Source organism: Poecilia reticulata, chromosome 13 (assembly GCF_904066995.2).
Source record: "Poecilia reticulata chromosome 13, P_reticulata-male-v2, whole genome shotgun sequence".
Classification (NCBI taxonomy): Eukaryota; Metazoa; Chordata; class Actinopteri; order Cyprinodontiformes; family Poeciliidae; genus Poecilia; species Poecilia reticulata.
Window position 1 is genome coordinate 33817117 of NC_088842.1, and position 17501 is coordinate 33834617.

Here is a 17501-nt window from a genome sequence, read left to right on the forward strand (position 1 = left end):
CAGATTGATCAGAAATCTGGATTCTCTAAATTATATCATCTGTCATTTGTTTCAGATCCCTTTAGTGATAAGAAACAAGTTTTTAACCAAAACAGGGAACAAAAGTTCTGCTGGGATGATGACATTTTATGATGAATAAGAAAAAAAGGTAAATTTCTGGGTCACTGTAATGAATAAAACATCATGAACTAAGTGAAAGTTACATCCATGCTGAGCTGCATTCACTGAGCAGGAGTCGGTTTGAGATCTGTTGTTTCAGCAGAGATGAGCGGAGATGCTCCACTTCCTCCTGGCGTGTCGGACATCTTCCTCCTCCCTGCTGGGTTCCTCTTCCTCCCATTATCCGGCTGCAGTGTCCACAAACACCCAGCCTGGAAAACACCTCCAGGTTAAACACAGAACAAAACCAACGTAAAAAATACCTCATTTTCAGAATTACCTTTTTCACACAATCAATAAAAAATGAATTACTTTCAAACATCCACAGTAAAGTCTAATCTGACAGCCTGGTGGAAAGTCACAAAAATCACTAAATATCATCAAGTCCATAATCTGGGTCAATCCAGAATAAACTGATCTAATATTCATCATGGGCAGAAAAGGGAATCACTCAAAACCAACATATATTTCACAGTAATCAGTTTATATCTTTTGGTGATTTGGTCCAGAGGTTTTCTCCAGTACCAACGACTTAAACATCATTAAATCCTAAACATCCTGAGTCAACAATTTAATGGAAACACCAGCATTATTAGCTGAATTAACTAAAATTGCAGATTCCAGGGCTAAACTTGTGTCCATTGCAGAGCCCCGTTTCTCCAGCCGTCTGTCTACTTGGTAACAGCAATGAAACGGAAAAGTTTCCATATAAATGCAAAGATCCGTTTCTAGTTTCTCAATATCGCCAAGAAAATAAAACTTCTCAACTGGAAATGAAAAAACTCTCTACATGTTAACACCTGGACAAACCTTTTACTGAATATATTCACCTGGAAATTACGCTAAAAGATAATCTGGCTCAATATCTGGAACTCAAACCAGATTCAACACCTGGACGGTCCAGAAACTAAAACTACAATAATATTTCACTTAAATATCTTCTAATGAAGTTTTGTTAACCGGTTAGTTAAATCCATGTTTTTTTCAGAATCGCAGACATGACAGATTATTAATCTCACACATAAACACATTCACAGGATTTTCTTGGCCTGAATTAATCCAACTCATTATGTTTTATGTTTGTTCTTTGATTATTGTCGAATTTTGCTATAATTATTATGGTTGTTCCTGTTTTGTGCCATCATTGCTGCCATCTTGAGCATCTCCTCCTCGCCGGCGCCGTCTGCTCCGGGTCGGCGCCGTCTCCTCCTCGTCGGCGCCGTCTGTTCCGGGTCGGCGCCGTCTGCTCCGGGTCGGCGCCGTCTGCTCCGGGTCGGCGCCGTCTGCTCCTCGTCGGCGCCGTCTGCTCCGGGTCGGCGCCGTCTCCTCCTCGTCGGCGCCGTCTGCTCCGGGTCGGCGCTGCAGACGGGAACATGGGGAATAATCGGAGTGGCGTCTCTTCACCAGCTCCATCAGGATTACTGTTGGCCAACTAATGAGTTTAATACGTTTCTTTTTTCTTGTTTTATTTATTTATTTCCAATGACATCATGAAAGAAACCTTGAGATAAACACAAAAATGAATGAATGAATCGATAGAGGATGAATTCCCAACGTGGGCCAATCAGATCCCAGTTTGTCTTTTAACTGCATCACATCAATGAAAAGGTTTAAAACGTGCATCAGCTGATCTGGGCTGACTGGACCGATGGTTCGGTTCTGGTCTGGGTTCACTGTGATGCGCCCTTTGACCTTTGGTGGTCTGCTCAGGGGCAGACAGCCTAACGTTGTTATTACTTTATTAGTTGTTTTTTCTCTAGCAGTGGAAACGTTAAATGATTTGATCAGTAATTTTAACCTTATCTTCCTTTATCTTTAACAGCTCCTACGTCCCACACTGGACCCTCCCATCTCTCTCTCTCTCTTTCTTTCTTTCTTTCTTTCTTTCTTTCTTTCTTTCTTTCTTTCTCTCTTTCTTTCTTTCTTTCTTTCTTTCTTTCTTTCTTTCTTTCTTCCTTCCTTCCTTCCTTCCTTCCTTCCTTCCTTCCTTCCTTCCTTCCTTCCTTCCTTCCTTCCTTCCTTCCTTCCTTCCTTCCTTCCTTCCTTCCTTCCTTCCTTCCTTCCTTCCTTCCTTTCTTTCTTTCTTTCTTTCTTTCTTTCTTTCTTTCTTTCTTTCTTTCTTTCTTTCTTTCTTTCTTTCTTTCTTTCTTTCTTCCTTCCTTCCTTCCTTCCTTCCTCTCTCTCTCTCTCTCTCTCTCTCTCTCTCTCTCTCTCTTTCTTTCTTTCTTTCTTTCTTTCTTTCTTTCTTTCTTTCTTTCTTTCTTTCTTTCTTTCTTTCTTTCTTTCTTTCTTTCTTTCTTCCTTCCTTCCTTTCTTTCTTTCTTTCTTTCTTTCTTTCTTTCTTTCTTTCTTTCTTTCTTTCTTTCTTTCTTTCTTTCTTTCTTTCTTTCTTTCTTTCTTTCTTTCTTTCTTTCTTTCTTTCTTTCTTTCTTTCTTTCTTTCTATTGTTGTCTTTTTTCCACACCCGTTTCTAACACTTTATTTGTTATATATAATCACACAAAAGAAAAGAAAAGAAAAGACAACAGCTCAGGGTTTTTCCGCTGTGGTCAAACCAAACCACCAAACACCAACATGTCAGGCGGCGCCAGGAGACGCATCCGGTCACAAAACGGAAACTAAGAAAGGAAACGCAGCATCTGGAAAATACATTTTTAAAAACATCCATCCATCCATCCATCCATCCATCCATCCATCCATCCATCCATCCATCCATCCATTTTCTTGCACCCTTGTCCCTCAGTGGGGTTGCGAGGTGCTGGTGCCTCTCCAGCTAACGTTCCGGGCGAGAGGCGGGGTCACCCTGGACAGGTCGCCAGTCTGTCGCAGTAAATAAACAAACTAAAATGTAATTAAGCTAAAAACACACCAAACTAATAAAGAAATGACCTTGACAACAAAATGAAGCAAACAGTGAAGTCCTGCTACGGTTTGCTGTAAAGTATTTAATAGGCCGTGTTTCTGTAAACTCAAGCTGGATTTAATAAAGATTGTTTTTAATCAAGATCTTATTTTAGTTTTAAGGGTTTATACATGATTTATTATTATAAAAAGATCACATATTTATGGCAGCTGATCCTAATGCGTGAAATATTTACAGTGTTTTCTGTGGTGAACATTTATGTATTGAAGCACTGTAAAAAACTAATTTAGTCTGAGTTTATGGAAAGAAATAAACAACTGGACGTGTGGAAAGCAGGTCAGAAGGAGCTGGCAATCCCGGACGAGCCCCCACTTCATCAGTACAGACAGGAAGTCAGTTGCGGAGTTTAGGAAGCTGATCAAACCCTGATTTGTGATTCCATGTTGCTGGTTTGGCTTGAATTTCAGGAAAGTTTGACTGACTCTGTTCTTAGACGCGTTCTGACCCGTTTCTAACGGTTCCGGCTCAGTTTGCGTGTTGGTACACGCAAACTGTTTACTGTTTTTAAAATCATGCTGCTTAATTTAAGCGATGGAAGCGTTTCAGAAGAAGAGTCATTAATCACTGAAGCTGGATTTAGATCAGGAGTTGTGCTAATTAACTTCCTGTTTGTGACGCTGATCCTCGGCAGGCCAACAAATTCCCGACGGCGCGGATGATACCCGAGAATTTCTGAATTAGAATCTTAAACAGCGCCATGAAAAACTATTTCCTGTTTCAGGTGGCTTCTGTCCGGTGCTTTACTCACATTTTAATGTTTCTGATCATCAAATATTAAAATCAGAGAAAATATCCTGAATAAACACAGAAGAAGCCTGTGAGGAAGCTGCAGCCGCTCTGCAGGGGGCAAAGCTGCTCCTACAGACAGACAGACAGACAGACAGACGGACGCAGGAAGCAGACCCAGCAGACCCAGCAGACCCAGCAGACCCAGCAGAACACGCCGTCGCCCCCCAGTTCTCCCAGTTCTCGCCGTCGCCCCTCCTGCAGGCTGAAGGGCAGCCGCCTGGTGAAGCTGCAGCTTCCTCCTTGTGTCCTAAAATATAATTTCCTTTGAAACATTTGCATAAATTCAGTGACTTCCTCAGCGCTGCATGTTGCACAACAGCCTGGTGTTTAAAGGATCCGCTCACTGCAGTTCACACATCGTCTGACTTGGTTTCTATTTTCATATTTGGGTTCTAGTTGGATTTAAACCGAACCCAGAGTGACACGTTTTGTTCCGCCTCATGTTTTAAACACGAATTCAGCTGAAAAACTTGTGATCTCCTCGTTCACTCTTCCTCCCACATCCTCAGTTTGGTTGGCTGGTTTCTGCCCTGTAGGTGTGAGCGTGTGAACATGTTTGCATGAATTCATGGCTGCAGCAGTGAGGTGGGCATGCAGTGTTTGCCACAGTGATGTGGTTTGTAGAGTCATCCGTGGAGAGAAGGCGTGAGAATGACCACAGGATGCAACGTCACACAGGAACAGAGGAAGTTTATCTCCAGCGCGGCTCGTCGTCCCTCATATGACTCGGCGCACAAGGAGGAGCTCAGACTGCAGGATCGAGGAACATCTGGATGGACGGCTGCCGCACAGCTGGCTCTGCTGGAGGTGAGAAAACACAGCATGCAGGACGTCAGCTGGAGACTCACACCACACATCTGACACTTTAACGTTTCCACTGGTGATCCCAACGTCCCAGATGGATGAAAAACGGATCCAGCAGAGATCAGATCAAATCTGCTGTTAATGAGGATTCAGTCAGAGCAGGTTGGGATATTTCATCAGACTGAATGTGATCTGCTAGAAAAGTCCAGGAGTTTCTGCGTTTCTCTGATTCATCTGCTTCTGGAAACTGATAACGCTTCTTATCGCATTTCATAACTTCATGTTTGGTCGTCAGGCTGATTCTGGCTCCGGTTTTTATTTTTCTCTTAAATGTGACCAGATTAAATGAAGTAAAACTAAAAAAGGTCAGTTTGTGACAAATTATGAATCAAATCAGGAGCCAAAGGTTGAGAAGAATCTAAATCAAAGTTTAATGTGGAGTTATTAATAACATGCATGATTTATTTAAACTCTAATAAGTTTCATGAATAATGAAAACAAAGTAATGAAAGCCTCCTCTGCGTCCTGGTCGGTTTGTTTTCCACACCATGAGAACGTTGAGCTGCTTTATGGTCACGATGCAAAGCTGAGGTTTGAGTTGTTCACAAGTCAGAGCTAAAATTACATGGTTTAGTTTTCCTTCCTGCCTCCAGGAAACCTGATCAGCTTCGACAGGCCAACCGCTGATCACTTCTCCTTTTCTGGACTTTTAAACTCAGCGACGCTTTTCGAGTCGCCGCTTTCCAGAGCCGGGCCTCATTCAGGTGTAGTTAGCCCCACACGTCCACCAGGGGGCAGCAGAGAGGGGGCAGGAGCTGCCCGGCAGTTACCTGAGCGCCTGACAGCAGATGAAGAGCATCTGATGAAGGCTGCTGAGGATGACTCTGGTTTGCATGAAGCTCATGAGGGCAGATGAACCAGAGGTCTGATGACCAAACCACAGGAAATCACACATGCTGCCTTCCCACAATGCACTGCAAAACAGGAAACTCCAGAAGGCATGACCTGGCCACACTTTTCAGAAACACAAACACAGTGCAGCACAGCTGGAGCAGGAAGAATGAAATATAGTAACACCTTGAAGACTTTACGCTGCGGAGTGTTTTGCTATTTTCATAAAGATGTGAAAGTTTTCCGTCTTTTTCCGTTCAGTCTGAGAATTTTCCAACCGGAAGCAGCAAAGTAACTGGGAATGTTTTTCCAATCAACCGGTGGAGGGAACGACTAGCGCGCTAACAGCAGAGCTAACGGTTAGCCGAAGGTTTCAACGTTTTTGCTAGCACGTCTTCACCAACATGCTAAAGGTTAAAGTTCATGACAGCAAGGCAAGAAAAAAAAACTAAAATAATAATAAGAAAAAAACTAGAATACAATGATATAAAATAAGGAAATAACAATAATAAGTCAATTAATTAATTAAAAACCTGAAATATAAAATAATTAAAAGATTATTTAAATAAATAAAATAGATGAATAAAAAAAATGAATAAAACCAACAATAGAAATTAGATTTATAATAAAATAATTCAAAATGATTGCAGCAGAACTTCTGGAATCTCCTCTGGACAGATGGAGGCCAAATTTCATCTGCATTTCTTCTCCGTATTTGGAAAAGAGAAACGTCAGATCAGCACTTCCTGCCTGACATCAGGCTCGGTGGTGGAGGGATTATGCTCTGGGCTTGTTTGGCAGCAGCGGAGGAGGCTTTGGACCTGAACTCCACACTCTGAGGTCTTGACGTTTTTCCATGTGCGGTTATCTCCACCTGGCAGAGGAATCATGCAAATATTCAGGCGCCGCTCCGTTTCACTGGAACTGCAGTCATTCTGCTTTCTGGGTTGATGTATAATAATAATCTGAGTGGTTGGTGGAACCAGTGTCTCTGTGCCGAGATGAATCAGAACCACAGGAACCACAGAGACAGTGAAGCTCATCGCTGAGCGAAGCTCTGAGGGAAAAACAAGCTTTAGATCAGCTCAGGTTCCACTTCCAGCTTTAGGTCCATTCATTTCCCAACGCTGGTTCTGGTTCTGGTTCTGCTGTAAATCTGTCCATAATCACATGAGATCATCATGAGACGTTCAGGTTGCTGAGGATCAAAGTTCATCCGATGTTCAAATATGACTCATAAACCAGGAAACAAACTGACGACTCATTTCTAAAAGGTTAGTTTTATTATTAGTTTTCTTTTTTATGTTTGTTATTTTTCATTAGTTACATCTTATTTTTAATTATTTAAAAATCTGAAATGGGTTTAAAAACCTTTTGTATTTATTTAAAACAAGAATCTGAAGCTTAGCGTCACCAAGAAACAGCCCAGATCATCACTCTGCCACCACCGTGCCCGACTCTTCGTTCACAAACCGATTCGTTGCTTTTAGCTGGCAGACGGTGCCGTTTACAGGTCTGACTGCAGCCTGAGAGATTTAACCAGAAATGTTTTACTCTCAGTTAATTCATGATGTAGAAAAGGCTGAGATTACTTTTTCATCTAAATAATGAAATCCTGGTTAAAAATCTGCGTTTTGCATTAATTCGGCTGATGTTTGTAAATCTGGTGGACAGGATTCTTCTGAACGTCTCAGAGTCTAGAAACCTGAACGTTGCACCAGGTAACGACTGTGAAGCCCTGAGGAGGTTTGCATGAACGAACTCAGCCGAGTTCCAGGGAAACGACATTAAAAGGATTCAGCAGCCAGCCTGTCGCACCAACACCTGTCAGATTTCTGCTGTGTTTGTGTTGATGAAGCTGCAGTAAAACATCCACAATCCGTCTAAGGAATTCAGTTTCTGGCCTCATTTTTAGTCTCAGCATTGTTTACAGGAGAAACTGAGAGAAATTATAAACATAGACATTAATTATGACTTCAGTCCTGCTGCAAAGTTTTTATTTTCACTGAAAGGAGGAACTTGGATCTTCAACTGGTGTTTATAGCCTTTACCAGAATGAGAGAGAGCATGATGCATGCTCATATATGAGCATCACATTTATTTTTATGCTTCTTATCTTTGTTGCTCGGTTTCTGCTAATCTGATCGGTTGTGAAACTCTGAGCTGCAGGAAGGAGGAGAGGCTCTGAGATGCAGCTACACTCTTAGAAATGTCTGTAAATTTACGGCTGAATTCCAGCAGCAACATACTGTTATTCCAAAATACGGTAGGATATTGTCAATTTGATGTCTTCTTCTCTTGTCACAATCAAGACTGACGACTGGCAGTAAACTACTGCAAAATAATTGTACAATACAGTTTTTTTTCCTAGGCAAGACATTTTACTTGTATTTGCATCTTAGAGAAGCAAAATTTAGAGACAATATTAAACTGGAAGAAAAAAATACTTTCCATAATAAATCTTTTAGGGAATGAATCAAAATCTACAGAGCATTATCAAAAATGTTACCATTGTTGGTGTTGTATGATAAAAATACAATGTTAATTAAACACTTGTTGAGTGAAATTCAAAGATCGGTTTGTCAGTTTCCCTAAAGAGATCATGTTTGATAAAGAGTTGCTCCCACAATCGCAACGTAACTGTGACGTCACGTGTTGCCCTGGAGACAGCAGGATGGCGTCTTGTCTGGATCTTATCATAACAAGGTAAGTTCCCCAAATCTATTAAAACATGCTCTTTTTGTTCTCTCTTTAATGTATTTATGTAATGTAATGGTGATGTATTGTCTCAATGTTTGTAACTCCCTGGCGGACATTATACCACAATGTATGCTGCGTTTATACTGTTATGTATTCTGTATCTCAATAAAGATCTATTTAAAAAAGGTACGTTTCATGTTAAGATCGTCATGTTTTTGATTTTGATTATTTTTTATGAAATCATTAACTTTCTGTTTGCGCAAAAGTATCAACTTATGCTTAACGTAAGTTGATTTGTTTGGATATCGGTTCGACTGTTCAGTACAGAGATGCTCCAGTCCAGACCCTGAGAGCTGCTATCCTGAAACATTCAGATGCTTCCCTGCTCCAATTAACACACCTGAATCAAATGAATGGCTGGTTAGCAGGTCTGTTCAGAGCTGATCCTGGTCTGTTGGAGTAAAGATACATAGAAAAGTTTCAGGACGGTATCTCTCGAGGACTGGACGTGAGCACCCTTGGTTTATTATTTTTGTTAGCAGCTAAAGCTAGACAAGCAGGTGTAGCACGGGGTGTCGGTGGTTAAACGAACATTAAAACTGTCAGAAAGGCCGTTTGAGTTAACATTATTTAGCTGCGGAGTCGTTTTCTTGAAGTTTTCGGCTATAGATGGCATAATGGGGAGAGTGGCTGTGCTGGACCGGTGGTTTGATCTATGCGATCAAAGCCAAGCCAAAATGTTTTTGTCTCTATAAATAATAATGATAATAAATAATGACATATTGGCTGCCTCTTTTTTTCTTCATTAGTATGTCATGTTGGTGACTGAAGCCTGTTATGATGACTTCAGCACATTTCTTCTGACAGGTTGGCAGAAGAAATGCTGTCCAGAATGTTTCTATAAGCTGACTAATTTCTATAATGCCTAATGTCTGAGTTGTGTTCATGGTAATTATTTCTGACATTTTTATGCTTTATGTTGTAGGTGGTGAAAATTCTCTCCAGGGTAAACCGGGTGGACAAAGTATTTTGGTGGGTCTGGTTAGTTTTGCTAACTTCTCTTTAAAATGTTTATTTATTATCCTAATCTTTCTGCTATTTATCCTGCTGTTCCTCCAGGCTGGGAAAACCAGGCATTCTTCTGTGGGTTCATGTGCTTCGTCCTACATCCAAAGGCCACAAGAAGAATCCAGAACAGCTCATGTCAAACTGTGGACCATGTTTTCAGATATGTATGTGGTTATTCTAATGATCCTACTTCTTTGTAGAAGCACTTTCTCATTGGCTTTGTTTGCTATCTGAATGTAGCTGTGCTGCTAAATATATTTAATAATTTTTATTATTCGTCTTATTATGTCAAAGATGGAAGCCAGTGTTGAAGCCTTCCTCATTGTCGTGCAACCAGGACAGCCCTTCCTCCTGCATGTTGGTGAAAACAAGAGCAGCACCAAAGACACTTCACCATCAGTGATCAAAAGATCATCCAAGGTAGCTTTTGATGAACTTTGAAAGCACACTTCACCTTCAGTGCAAAGTACCATGAATTCCTCTACAACTTCTGTATATTAATCCAGCCTACAGTTTTCAACATTGATGTGACTTGCATGACAATTGAGGAGTTTAAGATCCTTGCTTTTACTTTACCTGGCAGATGGACACTCTTTATTATGATGATCATTTAAATACATACTTAATACAATGTATCAATGAGAGGATTTGTTTTATGTTCTTCCAACTAAGCACTTGGTTTATTACAGTCCCTGTGGCAAGCAGTTTTCTGCATGGTCAGCGTTGAAGGCCATATTGTCTTTGAGAGGGTCCAGCCAACATTCCAGACAGGACAGCGTTGTCCATCTTCCACATCTTCTACCTTCTAACATTTGACGAAGGTGGTGATGTTTTCTCTTTACATAATTAAAAACAGCTTTATTTATATATTGTACCAGCTGTATTCAGAATGCCACACTATTTATATTCTCAGGAATTTTCCCATTTTGATTTTGTTTTTTAGTCGCTTCATTGGGATTAACCCAGAAAGGGGCACAAAAGTCAGTCATGGGAAGATGGTATCCAAAAAGACAGGAAAGACCATTCAAAAGAAAAAGTGACAGTCAATGTTCAGGTTTCCACCCTCATCAAAAACCTAATAGACTTTGAGTGGCATCTCATTCAGGTTAGTTGTCCTTTTCTTTTCTTTGAAATATTTCTATTTCCATATTATTTATAAATTGTATTGTCTTTTCTTTTTCCATGTTGGACGGTGCCTTCATCTGCATCTAACAAAGTAAGTGCCACTTGGACTCTTGAAAACCATTAATAGTTCACATTTTAAAACCCTGTTAATACTAGAATTCCACATTATTTCAGCCATGTTGAATTTTAGATTTTGGAAGTCCTTTTTAATTGATTTGCTTAGTGATACCCAAAGTATGGATATTTCTTTAAGAACTGTGTTTTTATGTTCATAGGATTGTAGAAATTAATGAGTTAAACTCAGTTTATGTCGCTGTAAACTGAAAGTCTTCAATTTTTATTCCTGTGTTAGTGAAACTATACATTGACTTTGAAGGCTTTTTTACCAGTTCTCTGAGGAATGGTTGTTATTCGTTTTGAATGTTTGAATATACTGGAAATATATGTGGCTTGAGGCATAGTGGTGCCTTTAAATAAAAATTCTGTTCTGACGGTTACTTATCGCTTCCTCTTTTGTGTTATGTGAAGTTCTGGTTAATGCAGATTATGCATTTCAGAACCACACCAATTATAGCACTTCTAAGAAGTTTACACTGAGTTAGGTATTAATGTTCTATCGCAAAACTACGACTGTACTTTTAAAAAGTAGCATTACAGTGTTCTTGGCAGTAGCTTACTCATAAAGTGAATGCAGTAGTAAAACTAAATTCACAGTAAAAATACTGGAACCCCAGTATTTGAAGGTATATTTACTTCCACCACTGTATTTTACGGTGACCAACAGGTACAAACACCCAGTAAAGACGAGAAAAACACATGCAACAAAAAAGAGATGCCAACAAAAAATTCTGAAAACAGAAGTGATGCAGACCACTAGGGGGAGTCGAACAAAGAACAGCTGTGTCCAAAGTCAGGTTTTGCATCTTTGGGTCCTCGACGACCGGAAGAGAAGCTGTAGCTTTCAGCTAGCTGCTTAGCCTCTACCGTGGCGTTATGTTGCTTAGTAACCGTGGCAACGTGTATCACGCAGCGGCGAAGGAAAAAAAAAAACGGGCTGGGAGTATGTTTTTTTTTTTCTCTCTCCTGATTTCTCTATTACTCTTCACCTTTTGTAATATTTAAAATAGTTTGATTCTAAAATGTTCAAACACATATAGCACATTTACACAAGGAATGTAAGCAAAGAATCCCTTTTCAAATACTCTCTAAATCTCAGGTAAGACAATACAATTTAATAAAACTATTATGTTTTTAGGCTTAACTTTAATCAGTCAAACCGATTTGCTCAGGAATAAATGAAATATTTTAGTGAACCAAAATATTCCAACTAGATGTTACCTGACTTAATATCTGTGTTTAACTAACTGTCATTTGGGAAAGCCTAAATGAGTCAGGTGTTCTCCCGCGGTATACTAAACCTGGACCAGCTGGCAGCAGGTGAGGGGAGCTGGGTGTTAATACAGCGGGAGCAGACATCACCGAAAACGTCGGACAGATGTTGCAATTAGGTGATGCACTGATGAACCGAGCAGAAATGTGAGATTTATACATCTACATTCTCGCCTACAAACATTGTTTAAATCATGTTGTGTCACAGCTGCTAAGCAACACAACTCCGAGGTGGAGGCTAGGCAGCTAGCTGAAGGCTACAGCTTCTCTGCAATGCTCTGTGCTTTCGCAGGACCCCTCTTCCGTAGACCGGGTCGTTTCTCAAGTCCATGAAAGAATGAGCTTGAAAGGATGCAGACCCTGAATTCGGACACAAAGCTCTAGTGGTCTGGAACACTTTATTTTGTGTTGGCGTCATTACAGTATTTAACACTTTAAAAGATAATTACAGGATTGAAAAGGTACATGTCCAGTAAAATACCGGTATCTACAGACGTCAGCTTTTTTTTTTTCTTACCGTTTTTCTGAACAGTGAAAAAAAAAAACTGGCGTCTGTAGGTACCAACATTTTTTATCGTTCTTTCAGAAAAACGGTATTTTACCGTTCTTTCGAAAAAACGGTAAACTACTGGCAGCTATAGACGCCAGTATTTTACCGTTCTTTCACAGTATCTATACCGTACTTGCATCGACGGTAATCTGCTGTCAGGATTAATTACGGTACAGCTACTGTGCATTTACAGTAAACTTCTGCCGTCTATAGCTGCCAGTATGTTACTGTAAATTTACAAGATTATTTCTTAGAGTGTACTTTATTCTAAAGGAAAATACCGAGAAACTTTGCTGCATGTTTTAGTGTTATTATTGATGTGAAGGAGTTTATGCTGTCATGTTGTTTCAAACAGCAGAAAAATAATCTTTAGACAAACAGAAGTCAGGATTTACCCTAAAATAACCGAGGAGGACAGGAAGGCAGCCGGGTGTCGTCCTCCGTCCTGTTTTCACAGGAGTGGATGAAGGAGCGCCGCTGGATCGGGATCAATCGGAGCAGGAAGTAGCAACCAGGAGTCAAAGATGCTCGTTATTTTCACACGTGGTGTAGAGCAAACAGAGCTGGAGGCCACTGGACTTAAAGGAGATCAGCAGGAAGCCGCTGCACAGATTTAGTTGTTTACATGCGCAGAACATCTGGAGGGTGATCTGCAAACCGTGTCACAGTGCGACTGAGTCAACCTGCCGATTGGAGGCTTTTATGGCTGGATTCTGGTGCCGGCCCAGACGGAGATCCACTCCAGGATCCAGAACCACTGAGATGATTTAACCGGCCATTTCTCCTGTTGGAGCTGACAGCCTGCAGGGGGCGACAGACGTTTTCCTAAAGCCAAACTACGGTCTGGCTTTAGGAAAACAAAACTAGGAAAACGAATTTTCTGCAAAAATGCTGTAAGTTGAGTCTGTTTGCTGAAAACTGATGAAATATTTGAAGTCAACTGCTGATAACTTTCTGAAATGTAACTAAAATGTTTTGCTATGCAAATTTTCTACATAGCAAAACTTTCAGTAAAGTTTAAGTCGGTGTCAACTCAAGTTCAAAAGCATAAAATGTTGTGCAGAACAGTGATTACAACGCTGAACTGTAAGCTTTGACTGATCTTACCAATATGGAGTCTTACTGTTGATCTGCACACTGTTACAGATTAATGTTAATGCAGAAAAAACTGGTGAAGATTTTTAACTCAACAGAGAAAAACTGCCTAAAGTGGCAGAAACATTAGAACAGAAAGACTTTAAGCTGATGTGCATAAACAGCAAAACAACCAACTGAAAAAAGAGGAACAAGACGAGATGTTACTAAAGATCCTGTTTCTCCAAACAGTTGAAGCAAAAGTTCAAACAGCTGTTCAAATTAGAAGAAACCTTCCTGCATTGAGGATGGAAAACACAGAAGATTAATCTTAGACCTGCATCACAAGCTGAGGGCAGGAATAAAACATTTGGTAAAATCTGTTGACTTAAAGACCAGCTGAGGTTGGACTGGATGAAAACTGTGGAAATGTCTTAACTTGGTGTCCAACTTAGTGACATGTAGCACAAGTGAAACTCTGCTGTATTTATCACTGGGGACCAAAGAAATGAGATGGTGAAATTCGCCTTCACTTTGATGAGCAGCTCTTGATTTTACATGGATATGTGGAATTACTGTGGATATAAATGTCAACTAGCATAAACAGGAAATACAGTATTTCATAAAACATGAAAATTCTAGTTTTGATGTTTTATTTTTACCAGGGCAGCTGTGGCTACAGTCCAGTAGCTTGTCATCATCAGCGTGTGAATGGGTGAATGAATGTAGTGTGAAGCACTTTGTGGTCCTCTGGACTTGATAACTCCATAAAAGTATCATTAACCAGTTACTATTTATTAAAACCATCTTGTCTGTTTTGTTGCCAGGAATGGAGATCCTCAATTCGTCCAACACCACCAACCAGTCCGACTTTCACAGCATCTTCACCAAGCAGGTCCTTCCCCCCTTCTACATCGCCATCTTCGTTCTGGGCCTGTGTCTAAATGTCGTGGCCGCCTGGATCTTCTTCAGAGTCCCAGCAGACTCTGGGCTGGTGGTCTACCTGAAGAACATGGTGGTGGCTGACCTGCTCATGCTGCTCTCCTTCCCCTTCAGGGTGGTTGATTACTTTGGTTATGAGAGTTTGGACCTCGATGTGATCAAGTGTCGCTACACAGCCGTACTCTTCTACTTCTCCATGTATGTTGGAATCCTCTTCATCGGCTTCATCAGCCTTGAGCGCTACGTCAAGGTTGTTTGCCTCTCCCCTTCCTCCTCCACCATCCCTTCCTCCAGGTCCAGATTCAGTGTCGTATCTGTGCTACAGCATATACAGAGGCCCACCTCTGCCTGGGTTCTGGCGGTCCTCACATGGAGCCTCCTTTTCCTGTGCTGTGCCCCCAACACAATACTGACGAGCAAATTTGAAGAAAAACAGCCTGGAAAATGTATGGATTGGAAGACACCGCTGGGCAAGCAGTGGCACAAAGTCTCAAGCCATATCAGCGTGTCCTTGTTCTGGGTGACACTCGTTATCGTGACTTTCTGCTACACATCAATCGCTCGCCAGGTGTGCAAGACGTACCGCCGCATGCGCCGTGATACCACCGACATCTGCCGCAAGTCCAACCGCAGCATCTTCAGCATCCTGGTGGTGTTCTTCATCTGCTTTGTGCCATACCACGTCTGCCGCGTGCCATTCACTCTGAGTCAGTTCAGCCAATCAGGCTTCAGCCCAGAAGTCAGTTTTTGGCTTTTCCAGATTAAGGAGGGAGCACTCTTCTTGTCAGCGATGAATGTCTGTCTCGACCCTGTGATCTACTTCCTGATGTGTGGGACTTTCAGAAAGTCCCTGCTAAGGAAACTGTCAGTGAAAGCAAGGAGGAAGTCGCTTAGCACCGCTCAGAGTCTTACCAACATCTAGGAGAAGAGGACAAAGAAATGTGTAGCAAAGAAAGAAAAGGTGGGAGCAAAAGAAAGAAGGTGCTGAGCCGTGAGGAGATCCTTGATGACTACCCAAACTGGACTACATGGAGAAAACAAGCAGTCCTTATAGGCTGGTATTTTTTTAGATCTTTCACACCTGAATCAACTGTGATGTTTTTCTATTTATAGACAAGAGAAACAGAATATATGCTGATGATCACTCACTGACCACATCATTAGAAACATCTTGCTGTTTCTGCATTGGAAACCCTTGTGCCTTCAGAACTGCCTTGAATTTTCACATCAACGTTTCAAAAAGTTGTCAGAACCATTCCTCAGAGGCTCTGGTCCATATTGATGAGAGATAATCAAACAGTTGCTGCACATGTTGAGATCAATGATGAGGATCTCTGTTTCACCACAGGCCAAAATGTTCTGCTGCATGGAGTTCTGACGATCTTGCAGATATTAGGGTCCATTAAACGTGGTTTATGCTTGATGAATGTACATTCAACACAGAAAATGGACATGAAGAGTGTGGCTGACACACTTTTTCCAGCATTTATAGCCTGTGCAGCTCGACCCAACCAACCTTGGGACCTTGCAAACATTCCCAATGTTAATCAGGCTTTAGGGTACACTTAGCTCATTGTCATGTTCAAGAAAACCTGAGATGATCTGAGCTTTGAAACAGGGTCCATTATGCTGCTGGAAAATCAGAAGATGGGTCCATTGTGGCCATTAAGTACTGATTATGGTCAACAGTGATACTCAGCTGGGCCTTCAGGTTTCAGTGATGCTCAGCTGGTTCCAAGAAAATATTCCTCCCTACCATTAGACCAGCACCAGCAGCATTGATCCAAAGCAGAACGGATCCACGTGTTCATGTTTACGCCAAATACTGACCCAACCAGCTTGAGACCAAAATCCCCCTTCTTCCTCATTCTGATCCTCAGCTGAACTTCAGCAGGTATTCAACAGGTCTAGATGCTGCAATGCATTCAGCTGCTCTCATGTGTTTGGCTAATATACAAGGACTGAACAGGTGTACCTAATAAAGTGGCCAGTGAGTGCAAGCGTTCTGTATATAAGAGTAGCACATATTTAGCTCTAGCTTCGTCTTTATTATTCATTGAAAAAGGAAGAGTGGAGGGTGTGGAGTGGAGTGTGATGGCAGGCATCGAACCTGTGGCGGCTGCAGCCTCATCATGTTGCTGTGAATTCCTCTGCACCTTCAGTTGGTCTGAGGCAGAAAGAGTCAGAAACTGGAGCTTAGCAAACAGCAAACATGCCTTTTATTTATCTGTGTCACTTTTATATTCAATAAAGCTTTAAGTTGTGTTGAACTGCTACATTTCATGGAGGAACCGCGACGTTTGTTTTAATCTCACTTTTTCTCTGCTGCCATCTGGTGGCCAAACTGTATAACAGCAGGATTTCTGCACAGGAGGCGGTGTGGAGGAATGTTTTGCTTTTATCCAGTTAGATTTGCTGATTAGCGGGTAGTTAGCACATGCAGGGTTCAAATCCCTGATATTTCTACACACAAACCTGCATGTTAGCAAAACAAATATTTTATAAAACCAAAATAGAGTTAAAAATCTGATTACTGGGAGCAAAACATTTAGGACTTACTTTGGGAACAAACTCATTTTAATCATTTAGTTGAATTAAATTGACAACGTTAAGTTATGGTGCATGTTAATTTGAGGTTAAAGTTAAATAACTTGATAAGGATTTTTTGTTTTAAAATGTTACAAAACATTTGGCTGAAACCTTAATCCTGAAAACAAATGAGTAAATATGACTAAACCATAATGTTGAGTTAGTTTTTAAGAGTATAACTTCTAACTGTGCATCTTCATTTTATTGCAACAAACTGTTTTACAATAAATATATTACAATATTAAAGGAAATCCTAAAAAAAGATTTTAGTTTTTTACAGACTGAAGGAAACTGGAGAACAAGAAGCTCTTTGAGTAAAATGGACTTTTGGCATCAAAGTGTTTTGTTGATTTAAAATCCTCAGAAATAAATCTGGTACCAGAGTGAATGTTGTAAAACATGCTGGAGTTTAGAGAGTTTCACATTTTTAAAGGTGTCATCTTCTATAAGTTGTTTGTTTCCTGTTCCAAAGAGCTCGACTGCAGAGAAATTCAGGAA

At 40.8% G+C, this 17501-nt stretch overlaps 1 protein-coding gene and 1 long non-coding RNA gene across 2 annotated transcripts; both read left to right on the forward strand.

Moving 5' to 3' along the window:
- The first annotated feature begins 3569 nt into the window (after positions 1-3569).
- Positions 3570-16690, forward strand: LOC103460053 (P2Y purinoceptor 14-like). Its single transcript, XM_008402032.3, has 2 exons — positions 3570-4678; positions 14300-16690. Exons 1-2 carry the CDS (start codon positions 4645-4647, stop codon positions 15334-15336), a joined length of 1071 nt encoding a protein of 356 aa, XP_008400254.1. The 5' UTR covers positions 3570-4644; the 3' UTR covers positions 15337-16690.
- Positions 9256-10956, forward strand: LOC103460052 (uncharacterized). The gene is made up of 6 exons (XR_532848.3): positions 9256-9298; positions 9386-9498; positions 9629-9754; positions 10024-10155; positions 10278-10439; positions 10552-10956. It is a non-coding gene; the product is annotated as an uncharacterized LOC103460052 (long non-coding RNA).
- Positions 16691-17501: the final 811 nt, after the last annotated feature.

Coding starts and splice junctions, on each gene's coding strand:
- LOC103460053 (XM_008402032.3), top strand. CDS start 4,645: ATGGACGGCTGCCGCACAGCTGGCTCTGCTGGAG. Junction 4,679..14,299: donor CACAGCTGGCTCTGCTGGAG/GTGAGAAAACAC, acceptor TTTTGTTGCCAG/GAATGGAGATCCTCAATTCG.